The sequence below is a fragment of the Solea solea genome, chromosome 18 (genome assembly GCF_958295425.1).
Source record: "Solea solea chromosome 18, fSolSol10.1, whole genome shotgun sequence".
NCBI lineage: Eukaryota > Metazoa > Chordata > Actinopteri > Pleuronectiformes > Soleidae > Solea > Solea solea.
In genome coordinates, this window is record NC_081151.1 from 10,111,424 (window position 1) to 10,135,016 (window position 23,593).

The 23,593-nt window shown below is 41.0% G+C and overlaps 3 protein-coding genes across 10 annotated transcripts in view; 1 reads left to right on the top strand and 2 right to left on the bottom strand.

The window, feature by feature from the left end:
* Nucleotides 1-11,882, top strand: part of fancm (FA complementation group M) — a 34,799-nt gene extending 22,917 nt beyond the window's left edge. The window contains exons 14-24 of one of the 4 annotated variants that reach the window (XM_058615953.1): nt 4,022-5,711; nt 5,799-5,890; nt 6,990-7,055; nt 7,165-7,287; nt 7,547-7,700; nt 7,966-8,069; nt 8,151-8,620; nt 8,701-8,782; nt 10,245-10,599; nt 10,876-11,170; nt 11,379-11,882. In XM_058615953.1, the coding sequence (XP_058471936.1) occupies nt 4,022-5,711; nt 5,799-5,890; nt 6,990-7,055; nt 7,165-7,287; nt 7,547-7,700; nt 7,966-8,069; nt 8,151-8,620; nt 8,701-8,782; nt 10,245-10,599; nt 10,876-11,170; nt 11,379-11,505 (3,558 nt within the window). In that variant the 3' untranslated portion in view covers nt 11,506-11,882. The remainder of the gene's footprint in view (nt 1-4,021; nt 5,712-5,798; nt 5,891-6,989; nt 7,056-7,164; nt 7,288-7,546; nt 7,701-7,965; nt 8,070-8,150; nt 8,621-8,700; nt 8,783-10,244; nt 10,600-10,875; nt 11,171-11,378) is intronic. The other 3 variants (XM_058615954.1, XM_058615955.1, XM_058615956.1) reach the window with 3 other exon arrangements.
* Nucleotides 11,883-13,414: 1,532 nt separating this feature from the next.
* LOC131445113 (mitochondrial basic amino acids transporter) lies at nt 13,415-19,004 on the bottom strand. 4 transcript variants are annotated; one of them, XM_058615969.1, is made up of 5 exons: nt 18,614-19,003; nt 16,977-17,020; nt 16,301-16,344; nt 15,937-16,020; nt 13,415-14,602 (listed from the first exon to the last, which is right to left on the bottom strand). In XM_058615969.1, the coding sequence occupies exon 5, from the start codon at nt 14,567-14,569 to the stop codon at nt 13,832-13,834; it is 738 nt and encodes a 245-aa protein (XP_058471952.1). In that variant the 5' UTR covers nt 14,570-14,602; nt 15,937-16,020; nt 16,301-16,344; nt 16,977-17,020; nt 18,614-19,003; the 3' UTR covers nt 13,415-13,831. The 4 variants fall into 4 exon arrangements, with proteins under 4 accessions (XP_058471952.1, XP_058471949.1, XP_058471951.1 ...); XM_058615966.1 differs by lacking the exon at nt 16,301-16,344 and having other exon boundaries at nt 18,614-19,004; XM_058615968.1 differs by having other exon boundaries at nt 15,937-16,344.
* Nucleotides 19,005-19,684: 680 nt separating this feature from the next.
* On the bottom strand, nt 19,685-23,573 carry LOC131444510 (tryptophan--tRNA ligase, cytoplasmic). Of its 2 annotated transcripts, none has more exons than XM_058614877.1 (11): nt 23,363-23,573; nt 22,981-23,107; nt 22,582-22,798; nt 22,368-22,476; nt 21,991-22,110; nt 21,718-21,900; nt 21,505-21,605; nt 21,231-21,343; nt 20,972-21,145; nt 20,732-20,872; nt 19,685-20,575 (listed from the first exon to the last, which is right to left on the bottom strand). In XM_058614877.1, the coding sequence occupies exons 2-11, from the start codon at nt 23,092-23,094 to the stop codon at nt 20,417-20,419; spliced, it is 1,431 nt and encodes a 476-aa protein (XP_058470860.1). In that variant the 5' UTR covers nt 23,095-23,107; nt 23,363-23,573; the 3' UTR covers nt 19,685-20,416. The 2 variants fall into 2 exon arrangements, with proteins under 2 accessions (XP_058470860.1, XP_058470858.1); XM_058614875.1 differs by having other exon boundaries at nt 22,981-23,104; nt 23,363-23,572.
* Nucleotides 23,574-23,593: the final 20 nt, after the last annotated feature.

Below are 23,593 nucleotides of genomic sequence, written 5' to 3' on the forward strand. Positions count from 1 at the left end.
TTTCAGCTTGAAAAACATTGATTTCCCCTAATTTCCAGTCCGTGTATCTAAACGTTCCACTGATTAAAGCCTTTGTTCCAGTTTCCGGTTAAGATTGTTAAAGGAATACTTCACCGATTAGCATTTAGCTTTGTATTACTAGAATAGGGGTAGTATTTTTTCATTTCATCATCTATCTTCATTCTTTTTATTGTTACATGCCCACCAGTGACACTTGGTCCGAGGCTTGCTAATGGAACCTCATTCCCTGAATGTAAACAGTGTCCGCCATCTTTGCTAACAGTTATGCTAACAGGACTGTCACTGGTGGGCACCGAACAAAGAAGATATTTCTCAACTCAGGAGAAACTGAGGATGGGAAGCACAATTTTTCAAAAATACTACCCCTATTCTAGTAATACAAAGCTAAATGCAAAACGGTGAGTTTGAAAAAGTGAGCAAATCAGCATTTCCATCCCGTCTGGAGCTGTATCATGTATAAAGTTTTATATATATAGCTATACTATATATATAAACGCACTAAAGTTGGATGCTTTTAAGAACTACAAAAAGAAAACTATTGACATTTCAAGCTGTGAAATATCAATAGTACTGTGTTTACCTGTTAACAAAGGAAACCTGGCCCGGGTTAGGCTTACTTATTTACTTATTTTTACCTATTTGAGTCCCCCATTGTTTGCGGACAATTAACAAAACAAATAGCAAACCCTCTTTGAAATAAATGAAAATGATTTAGATTTTCTGTAGTTCATGCTTGAGAAAATCTGCTGCATAATTCTGTGGACAAAAAAAAATGAAACCACTTTAATTTAACACCTAACACTAAACAGAAAAAGAAGCGTTCACATTGAAAGAAATAATGAAAATACAATAAAAACAAGGGTTGCCGTGGCCACACTATTTTGAATCCGCCACACCGTTCCACAACATTTAATTTTTTGATGTGTTTAGTACAAAACACGCTCGGACAAGTCCGCTCATCAGAGGATTATGGATTTAAAGATTTAGGGTTACACAGAGAAAAAAAATCAAAAACATCAACGAGAGCTTGTTACATCAGAAGAAACATTCTCATATCAGTGGTCAAATATTATATAACTTGTAATTTGTGTTACTTATTTGTTTTACTTGTAATAATGAATTAAACAGCCAGTTTAAACCTTTTTAAAGAACCCTTACTCAGAAGAACATGTAGAAAAACATGTCTTTCCTCATTCTTGTATGTGGTTAGTGTTGATTGACAGCAGGGAGTTTCAGCCCAGTGCTTAACCACCGCGTTTGTTTTTAATTAAGGGCAATTTTCTCGATTGACATTGGGACATTTCATACAGATGAAACACTTAAATGTGGATTTTCTGTAAATTGTTCAGTTTTTTTAATCTTCTTAATGTGACATTGTGTCAAAATGTCTTCTGTCTGGAAATCGTACGTAATTGTTTTTCTCTTTACGATAAAGCAATTACAGTTTGCGCTGTTAACACAGATTATACCAACCGTATTATAATTTTAGTGACATTTCATATTCAAAACCAAGAGTTTGAATTTGTGCTCCAATTTCAATATTTTTTCATAAATACATATTTTGTTTTCTTATGTCCCCGTGTATCGCCTCACTCTCTATTGTATTGTTGAATTATTGGCTGTCTGATTACATCATGAGCGCATGAATGGAGGCCTAATTTCTAATCTTAAAGGGTCTGTTCTCTCAGAACCAAACAATTTTTCTCCCCGTTTTTTTTAGTTTGTTTTAATATGTGTTAAAAAAATTTGTAAAATAAAAGCTAGGGCTGGACAATAAGTAAAAAAAAAAGTTTTTTTCTTGACTCCAACTAAAACTCTTTTTGCTATTTTCCAATGCTTTTTATTAGTAAAAGCAGGTGTGGAAAAAAAGAAGCATATACTTTTTCTGATGATCAATGTTAGTAACTACATCAATAATGACATCGCGCAAGAAATAAAACCTGAAATTAGTGGAAAAAAGCTACAAAATAATTAATCTCGAATCCAACTTTTTAAATGAGAGTATTTTACTATTATACTCTAGTAGTGCAGTATTTAACTTTAACAAAAACATTTTTCTGTGTATTTTGTATTTAACGTTGTGTCTCAGTAACTGATGAAATATAAATTCCTAAACTATTTGAAATGTAATAATTATTACTTATTTGCACCTCAATAACATTCTGTCTCTTTGTACACCATGTACTAACTGAGGACAAGCGAGGGCGTGTCCTGCGCTTGTCTTTGATTTGAGTTGTCGGCTTTACAGCAGCCATGAGAGGTGTTTCAGGTCAGAATTTGTGGTAACATGAAGTGCAAACCACAGTCTGGCCGGCAGCCAATGAAAAAGAAGCATTTAATGCTTGTGAACTGAACAGAAAGGTAAAAACGTTGCCTCGCCTGTGAAAACTATTCAGTCGTTAACAGGAACTGCAGAGAGTTTTCACACACCTGTCAGACTTGAAATGTTCTCCTGTAGGTTTTTTTGTCTCGTTAAAGTAGACCGTAATCTTATCTGTAAAGTGATAAATGTAATGCTAACATAAAACCTGTTTTTAATGAGACGGAGTTGCATATGTTTTTAGTTATAACCTTTTTGTAGATATATAATAAATTATTTTATGTGTGTGTGTGTATATATGTATATATACGTGTGTGTGTGTGTGTTATAGCGAGCTGGGGTGTCAAACTCAAATGACCTGGGGGCTAAAAGTCTAGTCAGGCCAAGGTGGGGCTGGATTAGAGAAAAAGTGGGGAAAAAAAAAACAACTGTTCAGATATTCATGATGATATTTCACTGAATTTCAAAGTAAAAGTGCTTGTTTTGACATGGAACGGTGTATTGTTTGTTTAATGCAAAAACTGAGAAATACACCCAAGATCAACTAAATAATAATGTGCACAACTGTAATTAAAACACCGAACAAGCTCATATATTATTTATGTCATTATGTGTTGAATGTAATACATTTAATAATGTAAAAATTACAAACAAATGTCTTATTACTTTTACAGCAAATATACATTTAGCATTATATTCTGTCTATATTCTTTCACCTCAGGTTTTCATTATAAGAAGATATTAATTGGTGGGCCGCATGTAATTGATTGGGGGGGGGGCACCAGTTTGACACCGCCCCTCTAGAGCATTTGGGAATCGCAGGGTACGATACCAATATTATCACGATACGATGATGATACGACTGTGATAATCGGCACATTGCAAGACGATATCTGTCTATTTATTCACAACATAGAGAACAAAGTGCATAAAGTCTTTTGAACAGCGCTGCTGTTAATTAAAATATCAATATTTGCCATCTACAATACTGTACTGTACTGTAAAGTAAACAGCAGGGCCTGACCAACTCCAGTTACACTTTTATAAAAGGAGACACTTTCTCGCGTCAGCTGTGAAAAACATTCCTTGTCCCGAAAACTGACTTTTGCGACGCCCCGGGCCGTTTCCTCTCTGAAGTGCAAAACTGAATTTGACACAGCGGCACATGGTGTCATGGTTTCATCACCGTCCTCTTTTCGCGCTTGTCTTTCCTCACCGTCTTGCACGATGGATCACTTTTGCGTTTCCTGTGTGCAGAGCATTGGCTTCCTGCTGCTCACATGTTCGGTGGCACCCAGCTGGGCCAAGTAGGACGCCACTCTTCATTTATCATTTCCAGGTCAAATGATCTGTCATTATGTTGGCGTATGTTACATGGATGCTTAGGTGGTGAGATACAAAAATGGAGGGATGGGATTTTTGTTTTTGTTTGTAGTTTTGTCGCCCATTAGAATTTTTTATTTTTTTTTCATTGGACAAGAAAATATCAGTCTAAATGATGTGTCTCATGTATAGCTGCTATGTGACATGTTTTCATAAGACACTTCACACTGAACAGTACATCTTATGTAAAATGGTCTGGCTGATTGCAGCCCCTTGACCTTGTCTTTTCCCCACTGGCGGATCTTTTCTTACACAGCTGCTTCTCTGCGTGCTTATCTCGTTTGTGTTTGTGTTCAGGGGGAGTGCCGCTACGAACGGGAGCTTCTTCCTTATCTCCGCCGAACCGATGTCGCCGGTCGTGCGAAGGGCGGCGAGAAGAAGCAGAAGAGTGGCGCTAAAACGACCCATAGCAAAACCAAACCGTCTCACTCGACCGCGTCTGTTCTGGGCCGTATCGCGGAGGAAGCGGACAGAGAAAAGACGCAAAGGAGGAGTTTACTTTCGATGATGGCTGTGGCAAAACACACCTGTCCATCTCCTTATGAAACTCAAACAGCTTACGACTTTACAGATTATCCAGGGCCTGAGGCGTTTTGTCCTCCTCGTCCAAAAAATGACTCTCCAGAAGCTGGCGGGAATGACGACTGCGTCATAATTAACGAAGATGTCATGGAGTCAGAAAATACAGTCGGAGAGCCTCGTCAGTCAGTCAGTATTTCACAGCTTGTTCCGAAAATGGACGAGGACGAAGAAGAAGATGTTGAAACGCAGGCCATGTTTTATCTTCCTAAATGGGATTCAGTACCACCTCCTCCACCTCCCTCCTCTGCTGACCTCCTGCCAGGGAAAGGCAAGAGCCTGAAGATCATCCTGGCCAACGTAGCGGAGCTCCTGTCTCGCTCTCCACTCTCACCTCCTGCAGGTTTAGAGGCGGACGTGGCTGCTCCGTCACTTCCTCCCTCTCTCCGGGAGGTCCATTATCCATTCCAGGTCAGCTTTACCCTGGGTGTAGATGAAGATGACAATGACGAAATGATGGCTGATGATGACGACGACGACGACGGTGCCTCGCCAATGAGAGCCTCACGCCTGTCACCTGTGGGTGAAGGGCAAATCGAAACCTGTCGTGATTCGGTTCCCGACGTGGCCACTGACAGTCCGAGCTGGGATGAGGTTTTTGGGGATGAGGAAGTAGATGATGATCATCACGTGAAGGAAGGCAGCGTGGAGGCAGAGAAGAGACAGAACGACGACGGACAAATGAAAGAGGAGCATTCGGCGGTCGCAGCCTCTCCGTGCGGCTCTCAATCAAACAAGAGCATGGATCTGTTTGGCGATGACGAAGCCTTCCTGCAGATGACCATCCCAGACATCTCCACTCCTGGCGTCACACCCAGGAAGTCTGACGTTTCCCCTACCACAGAAAATATGTCACATAACACCTCAAACGCGCATAAACCGACAAACCCATGTCGGCTGATAGCCGATGATAACACTCTGAAACATGATACACACACATCAGCACCACCATGTGAACCCATAACAGACTTTTCCATGACCGATGACATCGGTGATTGTAAGTCTCCCACGGTCCAACACGAAGCTGAGTCATTTGAAGGTTCCCGTGATCTCTTCCCCGTCAACTTTGACCTCGGTTATTCACTCGAGGACTCCTCCGAGGATGAAGCCGACACAGAGTGTGTGGTGACTTCTCCACGGGCTGAAGAGCAGGCAGCTCCTGCAGTGTCTAACTCCTCTACTCCGTTCAACCGCAACACCAGAATGCCTGCACGGTGTCTAGACGAGACCAAATTGTCCACGCCGCACATGTTTTTTTTAGGGCAGAGACATAAAGACACGTCCCCTCTAGAAAGCGGAGCGCTCCCGTCTCCAATCACGTCAGCGGGAGTGAGGAGGACGCTGCTGCCTGGGCCTCGCACGCCGTTGTTACTCTCCAGCTCGAAGCCCAATCCCCCTCCTCGCACAGGTGTGTTTGGACTTGAAATGTCTTCATGAAGTGTCTCCATAATCTGGATTAAACCTAACCCGCATGTTTTCTCTGCCTCCTCTTTAGTAGTGGAGTGCAACAGTGACAGTGAAGATGACATTGTGCTCCCTAAAAAGAGACACCAGAACATGGTCAACCCGCTGTCATCGCCAGAAGTGGTGAGCAAAGCCTCTTCATGTACAATTTAAAACTTACTATATTACTATATTTTGCTGTTTGCAATCGCAATTGTTTTTTTTTAATCATTTGGTCCATAAAAAAACACAATATATTAAATCCCGTTTGACGTACAATCCACATCCCTGAGGCACTTAGTTGTTAACCATAGAAAATTGAGGCAAAATAACCAGGGCCGTCAATCAATTATAGCTGAAACGAATAATCGATTACTTTTTTGATAATTGATTAATCGCTTCAAAGCCATTTTCCTGATTAAAACGAGATTCCCGATTGTTTAAGCTTCTTAAATGTGAGTATTTTCTTCATTTCTTTGCTCTGGATAACAAAGAAATCATTAAAAGTGAATCAGTTTGGTTTGTGGACAAAACAAGACATTTGAGAACATCAACATTTCCTGGTTTGATGAACACCGCTCAACATTTGTTTAAGGTTTTCTGATATTTCAAGGACCAAACGGTTAATCGAGAAAATAATCGACAGATTAATCGATTATGAAAATAATCGTTAGTTGCAGCTCTACAATCGATAAAAAAAAAAAACGAATTAAACAAAAATAAATTCTGTAATTAATAAACCTGAAACTTATAACAGATATTTATTTATGTAAAATCATGCAATGAATGTAGAATCAACGCAAAAAGTATATTTAAATTAATTTCTTAATTTAAATATACGATATATTAAATCCACTGTTTGAGGTACAATCCAAATCCCTGAGACATTTAGTTGTTTACCATAGAAAACTGAGGAAAAATAACATTTGTAATGCATAATCTTTGTTTATATACTACAAAGAAACAACAAGCAATAATCATGAGCTTCTGTAATGCCAAGGAAACAGCAGCAAAGACGGGAGAGAGACGTCTGGTGCGGATGACTCAGGCAGCCTCTGTCCATCATTTCCATGGTGCATGCAGTTGTCATGACAACCAGAGAAGACGCGTTTAAGATCCTGCAAAGCCTCTTAGAAAAAAACAAACAAAAAAAAGACAACAAATTGACATTGTTCACTTGTAGAGGCTTCAGACAGGAAGTGTTTATGTCCATTGTAATAAAAACACGTCTTGTTGCCTCCAGTCCAAGATCAGCGACGTAGACTCGCCGCTGTTTGTGAACAGGAAACGTGCAGCTCCACTCAACACCGTGAGATTATATTTCACACATATTTCATGAGATTTTTTTTTTCCATTTTCAACACAGTTGACTGGAATGCCCTGGTTCACACTCATTTGCTCTTTTCATTACTCCCCAGTCGGACGAGACGGGAGGCGAGGCCGATTCTGACGACGATTTCCAGACCCGGCGTGTGTTCAAACGCAAAAAAAGCACGTCACAGGAAGCCGAGAAGAAACGAGCGCCACAGGCCAAAGCCAAGGTTTTGTACAGCAACTGATGATTCTTTATTCTTTATTCTATATTTATGATGTGATCATTCCACATGCAGTTGATGATGCACTGTAGTGTCATTTAAACCTTTCTTTCTTCCACGTGAAGTAGTGTTTGTGGTTTTTCTAAATGCGGTCACAACAAGTCTCTTATCAGTCTTCAGTTGTGTGTGTGTGTGGACACTTTCATCCGCCTTGACGTTTTCCATCCTCCCTTTTGTCAAAAAAAAAAAATATGCCACGCATCAGAAAGGGCGTCAGTACCTGCTCGAGGAGGCGGAGCTGTCGGAGGACACGGACGGGGCAGATGTGTCGTCCGACGAAGACGACGGCGACGAGGAGCAGAACCATTCTCTCGATGGGTTCGTGATCGACAACACACACTTCTCCCAGGGACTGAATGGTACAAGACTCACCACTCAGTGATTGTGTTGCGTCTGTTATGAACGAACAGCAAACTGAGACATCATATATTTTATTTTTTTCAAAAAGTTGGTAAATGGAATCATTTTTATAGCCCAGGCTGAGGCCCAGCTGCAGTACCCCTACTGTCCACCAGAGAACTGATTTGGAAAAGCACACGTTTCAATCACATTCGAGTTAAAGTATTTAAACCGAATAAGACTTTTAAACCCCAAGCGTCCTGTTTGTTCTTCCATTGTCCACAGACTCGGAGATGCATGGAGTTTACCTGAAGTCTGTGAGAAGCCCTGCAGTCGGTGGCAAGTTCAAAATGTCTTATAGGAACCTTTGCAGCAACGTCTTTTCCCAGGTAAACTCCCAGCATTTTGTGACTGAGTGCAAACAAAACCAAACCAAAAAACCCCAATCCCTGCTCGTGTCCTGTGCACAGGTGCCTGAGATGGATGAAACGTATGCAGAGGACAGCTTCGTCGTGGGCAGTGAGGTGGAAGAGGCTCAGAGCAGCGAGGAAGAGGCAGAAGACATTGAACTCATGCCCGAGGACTCGTATGTGGACGGTAGGAGACAGTATGCCACCAGGCGGCGTGTCTTTCTGCACAAGGTCAGAGCAGGAGCCGGGTCCAGTGCCGAGACCAAGGCGAAAGCTCCAACAGAGCCGAGAGCGGAGGCGAAAATGAAAATGAAGGGTAGGCGTGTTATACGCATCAACGACTCTAGTGATGAAGAGAAAGAGAGAAGTGTTACAGCAGTGGGGGGTGATGTGGAAGCACGGTCGGAGCCCAGCAGGCAGCAAACGGGCCCCTCCTCCTCGTCCTCCTCGTCTTCAACCATAGCTGCTAAGGTCTCGTTGTTGAGCAAAGCACAAAGGAGCTCAGAGGCTGAAGAACGGCAGAGAGAGAGGTAAACAAACACAGGGCACGGTGACACAAATGCATCCGACAGGTACCAACGACCGGAGCGTTGTCTGTGTTCTCCTGCAGGTGTCGCCAGAGGCTGGAAAATCAACATCTCCTCTCTGACGAGCTGGACTTTGTGTCCACATTCTCCAACAATCGGCTCAAGGTGAAAGCAAACGAGATGGCATGTGTACACTCCCGTAGATATATAATTATTCCTCAAACTCTTTATTAGGATACAACCAGAAAATACAGGAACTATGTTTGGAGTGTCTTTTAATCTTGAACAATAACATGACCTTGGCTCTTAAATCTTAATGGAATGGAACCCCAGTTACACCTGCATTAGTCCCAGTTAAAAGTTAAATTAAATTAAATTAAATTAAATTAAATTAAATTAAATTAAATTAAATATATTCATAATAATAATCATAATAATCATAATAATAATACAATTAAAATTAAAATTAAAATTAAAATTAAAATTAAAATTAAAATTAAAATTAAAATTAAATTAAATTAATAACGTTAAGGTAAACACCAGGTTTATTTAAAACATGCAACCAGAATTGGAACTCCTGTTTTAAAGGCTCCAGGATCTTGACTTGATATGTATTTATCATATTTCCACACTAAATGGGAAAATAATGCCCATAATTTACATCATTAAAATGTTAAGTGAACGTTATAGTAGCTTCATTTTCCCATAGATGTTATTTTTCAGTATATTTGTGTGTGGATATTTCAAGCCGTTATAATGTTCTAGTGCTGAGAGTGCTTTTTAGGAGCAGCTTTATTTTTCAGCGTGAAAAACAAGTGAAGTGAAGTCAGCTGACAGTCATGCACTGGACTCCACAGAGTTCATGTCAGAATATTACCCAGGCAGCATGTTGTCACATGGACAGATGAGCTGAAAGAAGCCTGCTGTAATAGACATTACTGACATTACTGAAGAAATCGTCAAGACAATCTCCCCAAAAGAGGTCAAAAGTGCAAAAGTGCAATGAATCTATTAATTAAACTATTTTGATTTGAGTATTTTCAGATTTCACTGACATTTTTCCACATTTTCTGACATTTAAGCTATCAAACAAATACTCGGATGAGTCGGGAAAATGCTCGACAGATGAAGGGATTAGAGCCGCAACTAACGATTGTTTTCATAATCGATTAATCTGTCGATTATCTTATAGATTAATCGTTTGGTCCATAAAATATCAGAAAACCTTTCAAAAATGTTGAGAGTTGTTCGTCAAACCTGGAAATGATGATGTTCTCAAATGTCTTGTTTTGTCCACAAACCAAAATAATTTAATTTAATCATTTCTTTGTTATCCAGAGCAAAGAAATGAAGAAAATACTCACATTTAAGCAGCTTAAACAATCGGAAATCTCGTTTTAATCATGAAAAAATCTTCAAACCGATTAATCGATGATCAAAATAGTTGTCGATTAATTTAGTAACCGATTAATTGTTTCGGCTCTAGAATGGATTATGAAAATAATGGTTGGTTGCAGCTCTGAAGGCCACTAAATGTATATACTGTAAGTCCTGTATGTAGTCTGGTTGTATCATCACTAAAAAGGAAAATGTTCCTGTTATTAAACATTCATTTTTCACTCTCCAGGCCTCGGCTGCCTCTCCCTCAGAGCCTCAGGCCCAGAGGTCGGTCTGTCGGGACGCGTCGGTCGCCGAGTCCACCGCTCCGCCGGCGTCCGTGTGCATTCTGGTGGACAGCCGCTGCCTCAGTGCCAGCGTTGAGTTGATGACCAGCCTGCGCCAGCGCCACGCGGCCACCGTCCACGTCTGCTCCCTGGACGGCGGCTACTTCATCGTCAGCAACCGCACGGCGGTGGAGAGGCACGGCCAGTCGGATCTGGCCGCGCAGCAGAACAGGAAGCGCTTGGTGCAAAGGGTGAGCGGCTTACAGCGACTGTTTGAGCGCGTCTGTCTGATTGTGGAGAAGGACCGAACCAAGCCAGGTCAGTGTGTAAACTCATGTCTGCCTATGAAAGTATAGATGAGAGGACAATGTCTTCTTCTAAATATAAAGCTCAGCGCTAGTTTTGTCTTATCTGTACAAAAAACAAAGTGTGTTACAGTCATTTATTCCAGGGTTCCTAATTAACTGATTTATTGGATGATGTGGAACTGACTCGAGCCATTCCGTACGAACACAGAGAACAAAGAGTATATGTTTAATATCCACAAGTGTGAGGAACAATTATCTTAATCTGTCTTAATCCCCCATGTCACAGGCGAGGCGTCGCGTCCGTTCCAGCGAACGCGCTACTATGACAACACATTGGCCGCGCTGGTGCGGAGCGGCGTTCGCTTGCTGTGGAGCGACGGCACCGAGCAGAGCGCCGGCCTGCTGGCCGACCTGGCGCGCCTGGAGCAGCGTAAAGGTCAGGGCATCAGTGTGCCGCTGGAGGTCAAAGGGCAGCACAGGGAGCAGGCGCTGCAGCTGTACCTGAGCCTCCCTTCAGTCAGCCACGTCCACGCGCTCAACATGTGCCACAATTTCAGCTCAATCGCCCAACTCATGAACAGGTGAGAGAGTTTGCCCAATTTTACCCATAATACCCTAGTCAGGGACAGTCGGTAACATAAATCTGTTAGTGTGAGGGCAACAGAACCGACTCGACTTCAGTCACATGTCAAACAGCAAGTGAAAAAGAGTAGGTGGGATTGGATCTGAGGAAGGATCGGGGAGTGGAGGTCATTCTAACATCTCCTCCTCCATGTTTTCCTCCTGCAGCTCCATTGAAGCCATACAGAAAGGAGGATGCATGAGTTCGTCCAGAGCCGAGGAGGTTTACCGCTTCCTCCGCTACTCCTGCGACACCTTCCTCATGAACACGTCAAAAGCAGGAAAAACCACTTAGCGACATGAGGGATGTAGACTTAAGGGATCAAAATGAGCCAGCGGTCCGGTGAGTCTCTGGAGGTGAAAGTCACTCTGCTGTGTACAGTGACCGCTTCTATCTTTATGGTAAGAGATCATCAGGATACTGGTTTGCTCTTTTTGCACAAGACATTAAAGAGGAAAATGAATATAAGGCTATTTAAAACTATTTTTTTATGGAACTTTTTATTTCACTTAGTTGTGTTAAAGACTGATTAAAATAACACAATATGTACATTAGACTTGAATAACTTATTCATTTTTGGTAAACAAATAAATAAATAATGGAAATATGTTTACAACTATACTCAGAAATTGACAGTGTTAATTATCTTAAATAAAGCAATATTTTTGGTATATGATTGTCACTGTTTTTAATAATAAGATCCACTGTAATGGGACAGTGTGGAGATCAACTGTAACAAGAACTTAAGCATTTGAGATTGTGAGAGGAAAAGTGGCTTTTATTTCACTTAATCTTCAGAACTACAGAAAGAAAAAAAAAAATAAGACATGCTGCTGTGGTACAAGACAAGTACAGAACACAAAGACACCGTTAGAACCGTTAACGAAATATTAAATCATTTTTCCATCCACCAATTATGACAAGTAAACCCAAGATAAAAGTGAATACATAACCCCCAATTTCACAGTATGACCATTGCTTACCTGGGTTCAAAGTTGTAGTTTGAAATCCCAGTCTACACTTTGACACTCACTGGTAAAGACAGTTAAAAATCATCATCATCATCATCAGCACCAGCAGCAGCAGTAGTAGTCGTTTTCATACGCAGGAAAATAAATAGGTTTTTGACATCTGTGCCACCTGCAGGCGAGCTGATGTTTGCTTGTGCTCAGTTAATGTGTCACAGTTTGCATTTTAAGCCAAAGTGTTCTACTAGTGCAATAGTTAACTGGGTTTTCAGAGACACTGCACTGAGGGACAGTGATGGTGTGTGACTCTGTGACCTGGATGTTCAAGGTTAACTTTGAAAGAAAAGCAGCCTCAACCCAATTTTGTTAAAATAAAAAAAAATAAAAAAAATCTTTTAAGACAACAGAACTATTCTGTTCTGTCTTTGGTGCACTTTCATAATATCACAAGCATCAACAACAAATGATAGACTAAGCAGCTGGATCAATAACCGACAACATCTGCGACTGTACATTTAAGTGGCACGGTTGGTACAAAACAGGTCCAACAGCACCTCCTTGTGGACAAATGAAGCCCCGCCGACACTGTGCCTTACATCTCATGACTGTAAGTGAAAACTTAAAAACGAAACAAGCCTTTCTTTTAGCTCACTGTAACAGTTGAATTGAACTAGTGGTAAAAACAAATATATAAAATCCATTGCATTTACAGTAAAAAAAGAAAATGTGAATGCTGAAAATGTAACCGTATGTAATATAAGGTGCTTTCATGTTTGGACACTGTAAAATATCCAAAATTGCAACATGATTAACTGCATAAGATCAATTTCTACAATATGATTGTGTGGAGTACTAAAACATAACTAAAAACATACAGAATCTGACCTACTACGTTTACTGCAACGGCTCATCGTCCTAGCCTGTAAATTAAATGATGTATAACTAAATAAGTGAAGTAAAAATAAAATAAAAAATTAAGAAAAAAGATGATAACCTCACACTTGATGTCAGGCAGCCGACTGTTCATACAGTTGTAACTTAAGAAAATTAATACAGCCATATCTACATAAATGTACATGTGTATTTATGTATACTATATTTGTTTTTACTTGTAACCACTACAAAACAAAGTTGGAATACTGAGTTCACGTGAAGGTAAACGGGGCAGGAGCCTGATTGAGAAAACATCGTGGATTAAGCACCTTTGTAAAAAAAAAAAAACGTAATAAATTACATTCATTTAATTGATTCAAATTTATGGAAAGGGACAATAATGTGCATTAACCCTTTTTGTCAATCTCTATGCACCTCACTCCAACCTAAGCGAAGCTGTTAAAATAATTACACATACAAATCATGACCTGAACACCATTGTAGAAGCTGTATTTCATGATTTCTTTGACACCTGTAACTCTAAAGTCTCTCAAATTACTTAAAATTCAAACCCCCGCGTCTTTAAAAAGAGATCATATTTACAAGTGCAGAATGCATCTCAAAATACAGTATATATGTGTATATATATATATATATATATATACACATATATATTATTTAAATACTACATGGCCACTTGGCTGACAAATCGGATCGTTCCATTTATACTCGACAGGTTTGCTGAGGACTGTAGTGATTGCTCGCTGCTGCGCGGTGACTTACATGCTGCTCGCCTGCGTCTGTGGCTGCAGAGGCTGCAGCTGCACAGACGGTGGCTCAGAGTCCTGAATGCTGCACTCCTGTCCCTCACGCATGTACAACAAAAACAGAGTCACGGTGGCAAACGTGGTAGCGTTCACCGGAAACGCTCGCAGCAGAGTGGACGTGAGTCCGCGCGTGAACACTCGCCACCCCTCCTTCTTCAAGCTCTGCCTGATGCAGTCCATGATGCCGTTGTACTGGTAGACGCCGCCGATGCCGTCGGCCTGCAGACGTGACTTGATCACATCCACGGGGTACGTGGAGAGCCAGGACGCGATGCCCGACATTCCACCGGCGAACAGCAGCTTGGGGATCATGTACGTGTCTTCTGGCTCACAGCCCAGGGAGCGCGTTAGCACGTCGTACGTGAGGAAGTACACGCCGAAACCGGGGGTCTCGCGCAGCAGGGTGGTCACCATGCCGCGGTTGATACCGCGGATTCCCTCTCTGTTGTAGATTCTCACCAGACAATCCAACGAGTTCTTATACAACTTCCTTTTAGACTTCTTCTCTCCAGTCCCCTGCATCTGCATGCGCGTCTTGGCCAGTTCCATCGGGCAGCAGATGACGCACTGGATGGCTCCAGCGGAGGCTCCAGCCAGGAACTGGTGGATCGGTGTGTCGCGGCCAAGCTTGCGCATGGCATTGCCCTGGACACCAAATACTATGGCATTGATGAAGGTCAGTCCCATCATTGGAGAGCCGATGCCCTTATACAGACCGAGTGTCTACAGGCACAAAGACAAACAAGTGAGACCCCTGAGGGAACATAGTAGAACATCATCTCAGTACAAACACCCACACAATAGTAGACTCTGCCTGTCTGGCGACCCCCTAACCCTCATCTCAGGTGAAACCTGAAACTGGGAGGAGTGAACGATCTGCATTGTTCAACTTAACAACTCTCTAGACCGGTATCAGCCCCAGAGGGTAAATACCTGGTTCTTCCCACTAGTTAGTCAGAACTGAAGAAGCTTCTTCACAAACTAGCAGTTTACAATTACTGAATTGTCAAACCAAGCTTTCAGTTTTTAGAATTTGGGGGTGGACCAGTCAGTAACAGAGAAGCAGCTGTTGGGGATGCCATCAAATAACCGTTATATTTTGTTTTGTTTTACAGTGTTTATTCTACTTCTACACTGTTAGCCTTCAGCTACTTCATTAGCACAACATTTACTGTAAAGAAGACCAAGATCACGACCTTTTGTCAGTTATATGGATTAGAAAAATGACAGTTCACTTCTCATCAATAAGCTAATCATTTCGGTGTATAATACATTTATGAAGAGTGAAAAGTGTCAAAAGGAACATAAACGTGTGCTTGTTTTACAATCTCACCATCATCATAACTAATGCTCTAAAGTTAACATTCAAACATTAGGAAACCACAACAACTTTACACTGCTAAAAAAACTGCTAAAAACAGTGTAAACGTTGTAGCCTGTTCATCTCCACTCATTATCTTCACCTGTCTGACTTTTAAATTAAGCAAAAGAACCGTTTAAACATGTGTAAGACTTCACTGTGGCCAAGTGTTCTGTTCACAGTGTGAAAGTATAGACAGGGAAAACTCATTTGTTTACATGAGGCAAGTTATGTAGTGGCATCAGACGTGCTAGTGCTACCCTGCTATCTGGACTCACACACCTGCTGGAACAGGTAATGATGTACCGTCTCCTTTCTGATTGACAATGTTGAGAAACTTGAGATTTATTTTTGAAACCAAGGAAAAGCCCGTTTTCAAAAATATCCACGTGGACGAGGCCTAAGACCAAGTATACTACACTTAGCTCAAAGGGCATGGTGTCCAAATCTTTATTTAGCTCACACAGGTCTTCAATATCCCTGGGTTACAGACACCCTTTCACCCCTTACGTCCCATGTTAGGAACGCTGGGCTGATGGGACAGTAACCCGACACTTAAATCAGTGAACTCACTGACCACACTTCTCCACACGTGTGCATGGTGAAAGCTGCACACATGTATTAAATGCTTTCCAAGAATCATGGGACTATAAAGTGGGAAAACATTACACGGTGTTTACTACATTCGCATCCTTACCGACTCTTGGCGTATGATGGATTGGAAGCAGTGGAATGTTCCACGGTAAAGAGGTCTGTCCACATTTTGGACTTGAAGCCGCACCTGTGGACAACAGACCTCGTGTTAGACTTGTATGATGGAGTGAGTAGTCCACAGAGAAGACAAATCTACAAACCACATATTGTACTCAATTTTAAAAAAGGGGGAAACAAACAAGCAACAGTATTTACAATAGTTTCTTTTCAGGGCAAAGGGGATGCTGGGGGATGGGGGTGCAAAATGAGGACAACACAAACAAAAAAAGAAAGCAAGTTTTTAAATCTTCTTATATCTTAAGACAGGACATTGGGTGAGAGAAAGAAAGACCTTGGACCATACTTACTAGGTCACATTTCCGTGGAGAGGTTGTTTATTTCTCTCTCTCATCTATAACACAGTGACACTGTTGCTGTTAAATACAGCTTCCCCCCGGCCCCCAAAACAGACACCAGCTCAGGCAGAAATGACATTGACTGCAACGTAAACAAGAGCTACAACCAAACCAATCACCATCTCTGTGTGCATGCTGCATTGTATGCTAGATTGTAAACTTCCTTGTCATTTTCCTATAAAATCATGCAAGTGGAAAAAATAAAAAAACTGATATCACAAGAAAATTCTAACAGATTTACATTCAGTTTTGACTTTAATAACAAGTGCTTTTATATTAGAGCAGTTCATACTTTCTTTGACTTTGCAGTTAATCACAAATGTACTGGATTAGGGAGGGCCTTGGTTATGCTATTAATGGCAATCCACTGACCTAATGCTAATAACACAACTGTAAACACACTTGCATGTGATTCATAATTCCAAATCCATCTTTCCTAATAAAAGGACTAAAAGTAACCATATGGCCCATTTCTCTAGGTCAATCGTGCCATTCCTGTTGGTTGACTGAGTAACCTTAAGGTTATCAAGACACAAACTCAGGCTGCCAACAGGGTGGACTGACGTAAAACTTTTTGGATCATTGCCTCACACAAGTAAACAGTAACAAGAATTGAACAGACACCCACCTTCACAGTGTCAAATGGATGTCCAACCAAAACACCAGCAGCACCTGTTAGGAGAAGACAAGTTTTTAAAAATTATATATATATATATATATATATATATATATATATATATATATAAATAAAAGAAGTATTTACAACTCTTGACCCAATAACAGCACCAGACCTTCACTGCGAGTGACACAATGTGAACAGAATAATTTGATTTAAGGACAGCATCTGAACAGCCCATCATTAGACCAATTTTAATGGACCCAGAAATTAAAGCTTACCAAAAATCTACTATAAACCTGCTGCGACCACACTAGAATTATTACTTTTACAAACATAATTTGTACTCCATTATACAATGACAGAGTGTTAGTATCAATATGGCCCGTTTTTACTTGTTTTATTTTATTTTAACGTTTTTAAAAAAGTGCTTTATATATGATTATTTATTCAGTTTGCATTACATTTTGTTCAGCACCGTCACATGGGTTCACAATCTTGTCCATGACCCAGCAACTTCTGCACACATGCCTCTGTGGCCTTTGACTGTTTACCCACAGATAATGGACATGTAAATACAGTCATTGTGTACCTGCAGGTTGTGAATTACAACAAAGTCCGCGATATTAGGTTATTGTAATAAAATAGAATGTAATAAAAAGAAAAGTCTTTGGCAGAGTACTGATAGGGAAGTGTGTCCATGACTATGGTGAGCAAACATGTAATTTTGCCCATTATTTAGCTTTAAATTATTGCATTGTGTCTAGTTTAATCCGTTTTATTGCAAACAATGCAATAAGTAAATTGCGATGGCTGCACCTTGTTCTTTTTTGTCCTTTAAACATGTAATCCATACGTGGTTTTTTCAAGCCATGTGTAATTACCAGTAATAATAGCTATCAGATCAATCGTAATTAGATCATTTCTGTAACAGACAGTTTGGTCATAATTGAATTGAATGTAATGCACCTTGTTAAAGGTTAGGACAGTGGAGTGTATTGACACTGTGGGATATTAAGAAGCCTTGCAGATGTTTGCAGTTCAGTGTTTTCTGTAAATAATATGATCAAACTTGACGGTAAAACACAATGCAACTCATCTACAAGACTGTGCACCTTTATCACGCCAGAGGCCTCAGTGACTTTTATCTGGGGTCCTTGAGGTTTAAGGGAGGACTTGGCCATGGGCAAAGACATAACAGGTGGCAAAACTCCCAGGGTTTGGAATAAAGCTTCACTTGAAACAGGCTGAGCAAAAGGGCAGAATGGCAGAATGGTGGATACAATATCCTGATCATTTTAGCACAGTTCTGACACAAAAGCATGACATGTTGGAGTGAGCTGGGCGTGGGTTTGTGTATGAAAGATGCGGACGCCGCTCCCTGCCTGAGGGAGTCAAATATGTGGAATTTTCACCTGACATCATGTCCGGGAAAACTCGGGCTAAAGCTAGCGTAGTGGGCAATAAATATAAACCTGTTCGTCTCAAACTCGTTTTTACCAACGTGGCACACTTTATTTTATCGAGGACAATCTCGGCAGCATGAGCGGACGGAAAAATACAGGATGCTGCTAATGCTAAAAAGCTAGTCGTCAAATGTTAACTTGTCAACCTGGATGCTAACGTGGCTAACGTGGCTAACTACTTACCTCCAAAGCAGCCCGCAGCGAAGTCCAATGCCATTCCACTCAAAAATAACCCTGTGTCAATTTAACACTGTGATAGAAACAAACGTGGGCTAGTTTCTCTCTTAAAAGGGCACTTTGTATTCAGAGTCTGGCCAATAAAGATAAAGTACAGACACTCCCCAGGCAACAGAGAGCTCGTCCCCTCTGTTTAGTTTCAGACGGTACTGATAATGATGCTGAGCAAAATTAAGATTTACTGAAGGTACAGACAGATTTACTCTGAGTCTGAACCCGGACTGAATGTGTGCTACTGCAGCTGCTGCTGAGATGATGATGTGTCCTCTTCACGCTCACTTCAGAACGCGCTTTTCCGTCCAACCTTTCTATTTCTGTAGAGGCGGAGACGAGGCGGGGAGCTGGACGTGAAGAAGAAGGAGAACAAGCGTGCTTGGCCTTTTTAAGACGAACCAATCGAATCAGTTGGAGGGAGACAACTCCCAGCGGCTCATGTCCGCCCCTCGCGCCCATTGGCTGCTGACGCGCAGACAGGGGAGTAAGTCAGTGTTGAGCCTCCAGTTTAGAGTCAAAACCAACAGTATTATCGCTGTCGTGGACAGTCGTCATCACTGTGATTGATGTACTGTCCCACTGGAGACTGGTGGTGGTGGTGGTGGTAGTAGAATCCCAGTCACCAAAGAAGTCCCCAGTCCAAGTAATTAAGGTTAAGGTTGTTCTAAGATTTATTTGGGTGTGTTGCTCCACTGCCAGAAGACCCAGGTTCGAGCCCCAGTTGGAACAAGGGCCTTTCTGCATGGAGTTTGCATGTTCTCCCCGTGTGTGCGTGGGTTTTCTCCAGGTTCTCCAGTTTCCTCCCACAGTCCAGAAACATGCAGAGTGAATGGTTGCTTTGTCTATATGTGTCCGTGTGATGGACTGGTGAATTGTCCAGGGTGTGACCCTGCCTGTCATCCTCATGTGGAGGATAAAGTGGTAGCAGATGAATGGATGGATGTTGCAGCGGATGTACACGTTCATTTTCTTCATTGTGCAGAGATAACAAAACAAAAAATAGCTGGAGAGGACACAGGCATGAAAGTCATTGTTTTAGTCATGATACATTTTAAAGCCAATATAATCCGGTATGATATCACGCCACTATTAGTAACGTTTGTAAAAGTGCTCTAGTAAGACGACAAATAAGCATTGAGAGAGGATATTTCTGTTACTGAAGTGTTGTTTAATGTTCCTGATCAGACCATGCTGAGTGACAAGATTTGACTCACATCTCTTTTTTTGACAAGTACATTTGCTTTGGTTCCTTCTGTGTGAACAGATAAAGAAATACAAATTACAGTTGACGACAGTTATTGTAAGTAAAGGAGGATTTCTGATCCAACAGTCTGTACAATGGGTGTGCAGATGTGTTATTATTTATCACATAACACATATTTGTACTTCACTTTCTCTTAATTTGTACTTCCTCTTACTGGCTTCTCCAGTGAAAAGAGTGGTTCTTAAGAGATATTACAGCAGCAATGAACATTTAAACACTCCATGAAGAAAAATGTACACATTTAACAAGTGGCATGACAAGTAAGCAGAAAACTTTGACCAATGCCATGCTTAGTTCTGACACAAAAAGGCATCCATCATCTCTAGTTACTCATGATTACATTTGTCTCTAATTCTGGTGCAAACTGTTTGAGGAAAAGGTCCATCTTCTTTTAATTAGTAATGATGTAGATTTTAAATTAAAAAAAGATGGATAACTTATTTGTTCTTGTCTCGAGAACGAGATAATGACATCTCAGACGCTTAGACGGGCTAGTTGTTAAAATTTAAAGGTCTTGGAGTCATAAACTGCTTGATTGTCTCATCTGTGACTTGTTTGCGTCTCTCTTGATGCTGGGAAATCATTGGCTGCAGAGTTTCAATCAAAATCTTCTTCAGTTCTCCTGTGAGAAGAGCTCCACTTGTGTAGTCCTGCAGTGAGAGGAGATGGGGTGAGTGTGCAGACAACCATTAACAAAACAACAGTCAAAGGAAAGACAGAGAGAGCACAGAGACAACAAAACATGTGAACAAGTGTGATTAGCAAAGGCAAAGAAGTCTTCAGAGCCATGTTCTCTACATCCTCACCTGTCTGATCTTCTCCAGCTGCTCGTCATCTTCCAGGAAAAAGGTCAAGTACATGAAGGAAACATCGACATCTGCGTTTCCACCGTGCTTCCTGTGCTCTTCCACTGTGTCTTTTCCTCCAGAAAATGCGTGTTTGTTGATCTGTGAGTAATCGTTTCACAAGTCGGAGCAGGCATTCAGCAAACACAGGTATATAAATCTGAGAGGTAAATATCGAATGACAACTTCTAACAGCATTACCTTGTTTTTGATCTGCTTGGGTGTGTCTGTGAGGAAGATGGACGAATTGGCGTCACTGGCGCTCATTTTAGTCTGTGCCCCCTGCAGGGCAGGGAAGAAGGTTGAGTGCAGCAATGCTGGTTTGGGATAGCCGATCCTTGGAGCTACGTCACGGGTCATCCTGAAGTAGGGGTCCTGCATGAATAAGAGGGAGGTCCTCAATGTCATTATAAACTATGAATGCCACTGTATAGTAGTACAAGTGCAGTGTTGTCCTGACCTGGTCTATAGCACAGGGGATAAGACATTGTATGTCCTTTCTGCCTCCAAAGATCTGTGGGAACGAGTTACTGAAGGATGGGGCTGCCTGGATGGCTGGGAAGCTGATCTTTCCTGAATGAATAAAAAAAAAATCACAAGACCACACAACATCAGAAATCAGTATATTGCATAATTCAAAAGGACTGAGTAGAAACTACTTTCGCTGCATTGAACGTTCCAAACTATTGTGGGAGCATTTTAATGGCTGTTTAAAGTTTGAAGTCATTTCTTACCAATGCAGTCACTGTCTGTGAAGCCAAAGATGCCTTTGACCTGGTTAAATGTAACATGCTTCTGGATCTTAACCACATTCCTGTAGAAGTCTGGGGATGCACTGTAAAAACATGAATTAAAAATAATGTATTAAAAGAAAAACAGTGAGATTGTGACTTCTATGCTCTGCAAAGACAGGAACGTAAGATCGAAACTTTTCTGCCATATTTTACCCCATGTAGTCGAGGTCTGAAAAAATGAATGTCTTGTTGACATCAAAGCCACAGGCAATTATGTCCTTGGCATTTTCCACTGCAAAGCGGTGACACTCTTCCACTGTTAGGTCCTTCCACAGATACTTTTCATCATCAGTTAGCTGGATTACCAGGGGAATGTCAAACACATCCTGAAGCCACCTGACAAATGGAAACAGGTTTTTAGTTTAGTAGAAACAAAATAGTAGTCTTAGGGTAAAAAATTGGACAATTTGGCAAAGGAGCACTCACTTCGTGAAAATGAAGGGAATAAGGTGGCCAACATGCATGGCCTCGGAGGATGGACCTCTGCCAGTGTAAAGGTAGAAGGACTTGTGTTTCTCATATGCATCCAGGACCTGATTCATATCTCTGCCCAGAAAACACACACAAACCAATTAGAGGACAGTGATATATTGAAGTGTCGTATTCACATAGAATCTACTTTTCCTACCATCATTTCATTTGTTAAATAGGGAAAATCTCATTGCTTTTCATTTAAAGATTTAGAGTAATGACAGTGATACCATGATGAAAAAGGTATTCATTTACTTGTTTTTTTATGAAAGATCCAATAAAAGTCTTTGTTGCATTGTTCGTAATAAAAAAACAAAATATAAAATACTGACCTGTGTGAGAAGAAGATTCCTCTTCTTAGAAATTGGTGAGGTTTCTGTCCCGAGACTTTCTCTATTCTGTCCACCAGTTCTTTTTCTACTTTACTGCTGCCAAACCTCACTAAAACAAGACATGACACATTATGAGTTATTATTCAACTTAAACTAACTTTAGACAAATGTGTCTAAAGCCCTTAAAGTGAAGGCCACACTTTTTCTATCTTACCAATGAGTTTGTCGTAATCTACCCCCTTGGCATTAGTGGTAGAGACGTTCCATGGGTCAACTGAGTCTTCGCCATCAGCACAATCTGCTGCTGGCCCATTGTTGGGGACAGCAGAGTTTTCCGAGGGTGGACATCCTGCTTTGTAATCCTGACCGGTCATCTGTTTGTAATCCACTTTCAACTTTAGCAGCAACTGGACAGCAGCATCGAGATCAGCCTGAGGAACCCAGTCACAGTCACTTAGATTATATTCTCATCGTATCATTTGACCCAAATTACATGGCCTAGTTGAGAGTGTTAGTCTTAGTTACCATACTGTGTATTTTTTTATTGTACAATTGTTTAACCAGTCATCAGAATACAATTATTGATTTAAGTAAGTAGCTTTCAAGCACTTACCTTGTCAGCTTTGGCTGTTTTCAAGGCCCTGACGTTGTCTCCTTGAAGATTCAGTCTTTCAAAGAGCTCCATTGGACTATCCGTCCTTTCTCTCTCTCCCTGACAGTCTGTCATCTTCTTCACACTGCTCAAGAGAAAGCATCGACATAATGAGTTAAATAACTGGTTCCAAAACATGCGTCATCATTAAAAACACGACCTGTATTTAAAAGCATGTAATTGCTGCCACGGCTGTTTGAGAAGACTCCCATATGTTAGCCATTGAACAGCTGACAGTCCGATAATATCTATTTTATTTTAGTGTACCAGATGCTGTAAATTATACTTTTAATATTATAGTGAATAACAGAGTAATAGTATGTAATAAAAACAGCCGATTTACCGCACAATCTTCACACGGATACTACTGGACAGCTTGCATCAGCCTGAGTAAGGTAGTGTTCGGGTCAAAATCTTCCCAAGCAAACCGGCTTCAAAAGTTCCGCTTCTATTTCGATAATGTGGGGTAAAAATGTCACTTTATGAGCTGTGTTGAACAGTTTTATTACAAAAGCTTCTTGTATAGCATCGGATTCTTTTTTTTTTACACGAAACAGATACTTATAACCACACT

Coding starts and splice junctions, on each gene's coding strand:
- LOC131445113 (XM_058615966.1), bottom strand. CDS start 18,647: ATGGCATTGGACTTCGCTGCGGGCTGCTTTGGAG. Junction 16,021..16,976: donor ATCCATTTGACACTGTGAAG/GTGGGTGTCTGT, acceptor TGTTGTCCACAG/GTGCGGCTTCAAGTCCAAAA. Junction 14,603..15,936: donor CCATCATACGCCAAGAGTCG/GTAAGGATGCGA, acceptor TTGTGCCTGTAG/ACACTCGGTCTGTATAAGGG.
- LOC131444510 (XM_058614877.1), bottom strand. CDS start 23,094: ATGACAGACTGTCAGGGAGAGAGAGAAAGGACGGATAGTCCAATGGAG. Junction 22,111..22,367: donor GGAATCTTCTTCTCACACAG/GTCAGTATTTTA, acceptor TTTTCTGGGCAG/AGATATGAATCAGGTCCTGG. Junction 21,901..21,990: donor ATTCCCTTCATTTTCACGAA/GTGAGTGCTCCT, acceptor TCCATTTGTCAG/GTGGCTTCAGGATGTGTTTG.